Source organism: Otolemur garnettii, unplaced genomic scaffold (assembly GCF_000181295.1).
Source record: "Otolemur garnettii isolate 467f Iridium unplaced genomic scaffold, OtoGar3 scaffold00032, whole genome shotgun sequence".
NCBI lineage: Eukaryota > Metazoa > Chordata > Mammalia > Primates > Galagidae > Otolemur > Otolemur garnettii.
In genome coordinates, this window is record NW_003852427.1 from 4,609,093 (window position 1) to 4,614,876 (window position 5,784).

General features: G+C 38.9%; 1 protein-coding gene across 1 annotated transcript in view; it reads right to left on the reverse strand.

Annotated features, from left to right (window-relative positions):
- Nucleotides 1–5,784, reverse strand: part of RYK (receptor-like tyrosine kinase) — a 105,934-nt gene that overhangs the window by 33,689 nt on the left and 66,461 nt on the right. The window contains exon 6 of the mRNA XM_023512992.1: nt 888–988. Within this exon, the coding sequence (XP_023368760.1) occupies nt 888–988 (101 nt within the window). The remainder of the gene's footprint in view (nt 1–887; nt 989–5,784) is intronic.

Genomic DNA, 5,784 nt, shown 5'->3' on the forward strand with positions numbered 1-5,784 from the left:
AAAAAAATGTTAGAATAAAAGGAAAATCCAGTGCTGGCAGGTAGAAGCTGGAATGGCATCTCTAATGACTTATTAGCTTTGGTAAATATTGGGGGGAGAAGGAATCTTAAAATTTTAGTGGACCTATGCAATGGTCATCAATGGTTGCCAGAAGAACTACATGAAAGGCTTTGGACAACTTTATAATAGATGTAGGCTGATAACATCCAAAACCAGTGATCAACAGTTTTACTGAGAAATGTCTAGGTACAATAAGTATATGTGAGTGAGTGTCTATGTTAATCCTTCCTGGAGTTCTCTAAGTTTCTTAGATGTATGGTCTGCTGTACTCTGTCATCTTAAAACATTCTTGACAATTATGTCTTCAAATATTTTTTCTACTCCTTTTTCATTTTTTAATTTATAACCAAATATATTATTGGCCTTTTTAAAAAGTACAGGTACTGTCTTTTCAGCACACATAACAGAAGAATTACCTATCTCCTTAAGGTAATATGCATAATTAAAAATAGTAAATTTCTTATTAATGACTAAAATTTTTCAAAATAAACTTTTTCTTAGAAAGTATTTTTAGCATGTACAATAAATATAACTAACTAAAAATTTCTATAGAAGTGATTTAGTAAGCCATATTAACAGAATTAATCTATGGAAATCTCCTCAAAACAAAACTAATTCTAGCACTTAAATTTTATTTTTAATATCTCAATTTTAGAATGTTTCATTCGATGCTTATAGTAAGCAAAAGTTAAAGATCCTGCCTGGTTTTGCATACTTTAGATGTTATTTATACAACATGTCCTACAAGTGTACTAACCACACAACAACGCTGGCAAAAGGCATAGACAACTTTCATAAATTGGCTTTAGAATTAAATTAACTCTTACTGGTGATAGGAGTTGCATTGTTGGGTGTGTCAGCTCTCAGATACTGAGTTGTCTGGGTGGATGGCTGAGACAGCCCTTGGGAACTACTGCTGGCACTGATGCTGCAAACAATTTTTAAGAGAAAAATATTTGACAAGTCAGCTTCAATGAGAAATTTCCTTTTTCTACCCATACAAAATTCATGCATCCATTATAAACAGCCTAAAATCCTGACAGAGACCACAATAATGCATGTATCTCCATTACAATGTTCTATTTCTATTTCCAAAAACACTAAGCAGGTCCACTTTATCAAAATTATTCAGAAATGTAGGTACTAGTCCTTAGACATCTCAGATAACAGTCCTGAACCTCATACAAAATACATTCTGGGATTATGCATCATCTCCCCCTATAAAAGAGCCTCTGTCATTCAATTAGCTTGTTTTTTAGAAAAGGAGAAAGACAGGTCTCTTTCAGTGATGGCCCAAAATCAAATGGCCTACAGACAGGGGAATCAAACCAAATCAAATTTGCCAATATGCTCAAAGATTGGCAAGAAGTATCACATTTATTTCAATTTTCTTTAATCATACAGTTTGCTGCTTCTCCTTACCCAACGCCCCCTTTTAGAATTTATAGAACTTCTTAGAAATCACTAGTACTTAAAGTACTACATTACATCATATTCCTTAATACAGGAGACCCAGAAGATAGTAGGGTCAAACTTGAAGGCTCTAACTTTTTCTTAAAATGCAAAATCTTTTAATCTTTTAACCCCATGACCACTCCTCATGAGATAGTTCTGTATTTTCAAAAACTAGTGATTCAAAAAATACATAATGAAGCCATGCATGGTGGCAAGTGCCTGAAGTCCCAGCTACTCAGGCAGTTGAGGCAGGATTGCCTGAGCCCTGGAGTTCCAGGACAGTCTGAGCAATGTACCATTTTTATTATGTAAAATAACAAAACAAAACAATCCCATAATGACAAAAAGCGCTATATAATCTTCAATACTTATACATGAATTTTATTTTATCAACTTTAAGAGCCCATACATGTATTGGAAAAATGTAAATATATAACATTTAGGAAACGAGCGTTACATCCTCATGCAACCTTTTTATCATTAATAATATAATCTACTATTATCTGCTATTATAACAAAACCACTTCTGAAAATGCCATAGCAAAAATTATCTAAGATAAGTATGTTGTGCAATAAACATTATGATATGCAAGCCATTCTGCTCAGCACAACCATGCACCTGAAGATACAGGTTTGCCTAACAACATGCCCCTCAGCATGCCTTCCCCTAAGATGCTCATCATTTCCAGGTTATCTACTTCTTTCTGTGCCACTACAGTCAGCCCTGTTTCCTCAGCAACTTTGCTTAAGATATTCTGCGCCTCAAAGAGAATACAAAAAGGATTCATCAGGCAAAGCTACATTCTAGCAGAGGAATTCCTGTTTAATGTCTGTCTCACCTAACCAGACTACAAACGCTGTAAGGGCAGGAAGAGTACCTGTTTGTCCACTTCTCCTGCCACAGCCACTTAAGCCACAGCCTGGCCTAGAGAGTCCCTGGTGAGCCCAACTGAACCCCAGCAAGAGCTCAAAAAACACTTACAGGGGTCAATCAAACAGAGAAAACCACACTTCCCTAGAACAGAAAGACATTTGATATATACTGAAAAAGGCAAAGAATTACTAGCATAACAACAGTTTTTTCCTCCCTCCATTCATTCTTCATTCAACAAATAGTTACACATGGCTCCAAGTGCCCTGGTATGAGCCCGCTTCTAGCAATTTTATCCTGTATATAACAGGACTCTGGCTCCTAAGTGCATAGGATGAAGAGCTCTCTACCAATCTTTTCTAAGGAATTCCATGGAGCCCTGGGTTCCATCAAACCTTACAGGCCTGTTGTGAGGATCAATTAATGGAGTTAATCAATGTAATGCCCATGTAGCTAACAGTGCCTGGCACATAGCAAGTGCTTTATGCAGTTATGACAATGAGTTACTACAATATAACTATTACAATAATGAGTTCCTCCTGCTCTGCTCTGCCTCTCAAAGTGCAATCCTGGAAAAGTTATTCAGTCTCCTCTTTTAAGCCTCTTTCCCCACCTTTAAAACAGGGACAGTAAGTACCATACCCACAGTGGCCGCGGACATTAAGATAATACCTGTAAAGTGCCTGACACAGTACTGGTAAACAGAAAACACTCAACAGAGTGGTAGTCACTGTTATCTCAGTGACTCCTATACAGAGAAGCAGCAGATGTCTCTTAAACGCTAACTACTGAATGGGAACTTCTCTGGTGACCACTGTTAACCTGCCTGGAAGATAATAAATAACTACTAGTACGATAAAAAAAAGCTGAAGAAGAAATTCCTTCATTACTACTAATGTACTAAAAATTTTTGAAAACAAAAATCATAAAAATGGCACTATGTGTAGGGCTATGTTTTAAGAGCTTACAGTACTATTTCACAACATACCTAGTAGGTGTGTCTCTGCTTTATAGAGGAAGAAAACTGAAACAGACAGGCTATACTTCATGTAACTTACTCTACCTGGGCCATAAAATTAGAAAGAACAGCCAGCCTTCAAACAGGGATGATCTGGCTCCAGAGTTCATGCTCTCAACCACTACGCTATGCTCTGAAAACAAGTGATAGTATAAGCTGCTTTAACTCAGTCTAGAAACCTCTGCCTGGAAAGTACAGAGAACTGGAATACCAATTCATGAATGGGTAGCTGATCATTTCAACAGGCAAAAGTATATGTCCCATGGAATTCTGAAAGTTCTTACACTCTGGCCCACACGGGTCCATGGCTCTAGCTCACAAATGGAACTCTCTGTACATATGAAGACTGACTTCTAAATGCCATGCTCTTCAATAACCCCTCTACTTATATCCTCTCTCAAAGTCCTATCAAAATGTTCCTATTACCTCTTCTCTCCTTCAATTGCTTTCAAATGTTTCCTCCTCTATAAATCTTAACTTCAACACCATTATGAACACAAAATATATTGTGAAACACATCACTCTCACATTTTCCCTTTCATTCTTATCCCTTAAAAGTAAAACAGTGGGGACAGAGAGTACCCACGGGCAGGTACTGAATCCAACCAGTTCCTGTACCCTCATGTTCTTGTTGATACCACAATATGCTTAACTGCCATATGTATGACACCGTGTTAGGAGTGGGGATTCAGCAATAAGTAAAAGACTCACTGCTCTCTAGGCTGAAATGGCTTACATCCTAGAAGTAATAACTACATAAAAAATTACAGGAAGAAAAAAGTACAATATAAACCAAAAAGAGAGACAGAGACAGAGATAGAGAAGGGACAGAAAGATAGTTAGGAGGCTTAGAAAAAACTTCATGGAAGACACAGCTGGAATTTAAAGAATGAACAAGTTTGGACTGGTGGAAAATGCAGGAAGCCCTGTGGGCACCAGGAACGAAAGTCCTAAAGGGCAGCTTGTAGGAGAAAAAGTGAGGAAGGAGTCACTTGACAGAAGCACAAGGGAGTAAGAAGGGTAGAAAAGGTTCAAAGAGTATAGAGGATACATCTCCACATAAAAGAGCGCTTTGAAAGCCAAGTCATGAAGTTGGGAATGTCTTTAGTCAGCAACTGGGAATTACTAAGGAGGGAAGCAAAAACTGTGTGTTGTGAAAATAAACCTATCATTCCAGCTTTGCCTCTCACCCCATCCTGAGTATAATCTCCTCCTCCTTTTCATCTCTGACTCATCCATGCTGGGGCAAGCCACCTCTTGGGTTCCTATAGTATGCTATACACATCACAGTCATCAAATTTGCACACTTTTATAATTAGGGGTTAATGTCAAAGATTAAATCAGTGACACTATAAAGTACACCATTAATTTTCATATTCCTGGCACTTAGCATAATATCTAACTCAGTGTATCTCAAACTGGATATATATTAGAATCAACTAGGAAGCTTTAAGAAAAATACTGACACTCAAACCCTATCCCAAACCAATTACATCAGAATCTATAGAATGTGGATCCAAGTAATGGTATGTTTTAAAAGCTTCCCCATGCCTCTAATGTGTAACCAAACTGAGAACCAATGGGTTAAAAGCATAGTAGGTGCTTAGTAAATGTTTCCTAGATGGATGGATAAATGCAGGGATGGATGGACAGATGGATGTATACAGGGATGGATGGATGCATGCATGCAGGGATGGACGGATGGATGTATACAGGGATGGATGGATGTATACAGGGATGGATGGATGCATGCATGCAGGGATGGATGGATGGATGGATGTATACAGGGATGGATGGATGGATGGATACAGGGATGGATGGATGGATGTATACAGGGATGGATGGACGGATGGATGTATACAGGGATGGATGCATGCATGCAGGGATGGATGGATGGATGGATGTACACAGGGACGGATGGATGGATGGATGTACACAGGGATGGATGGATGTATACAGGGATGGATGGATGCATGCATGCAGGGATGGAGGGATGGATGGATGGATGTATACAGGGATGGATGGACGGATGGATGTATACAGGGATGGATGGATGGATGGATGTATACAGGGATGGATGGATGCATGCATGCAGGGATGGATGGATGTATACAGGGATGGATGGACAGATGGATGTATACAGGGATGGATGGACAGATGGATGTATACAGGGATGGATGGATGGATGTATACAGGGATGGATGGATGCATGCAGGGATGGATGCAGGGAGGGATGGATGGATGGATGGATGGATGTGATGTATACAGGGATGGATGGATGTATACAGGGATGGATGGATGGATGTATACAGGGATGGATGGATGGATGGATGTATACAAGGATGGATGGACGGATGGATGTATACAGGGATGGATGGAT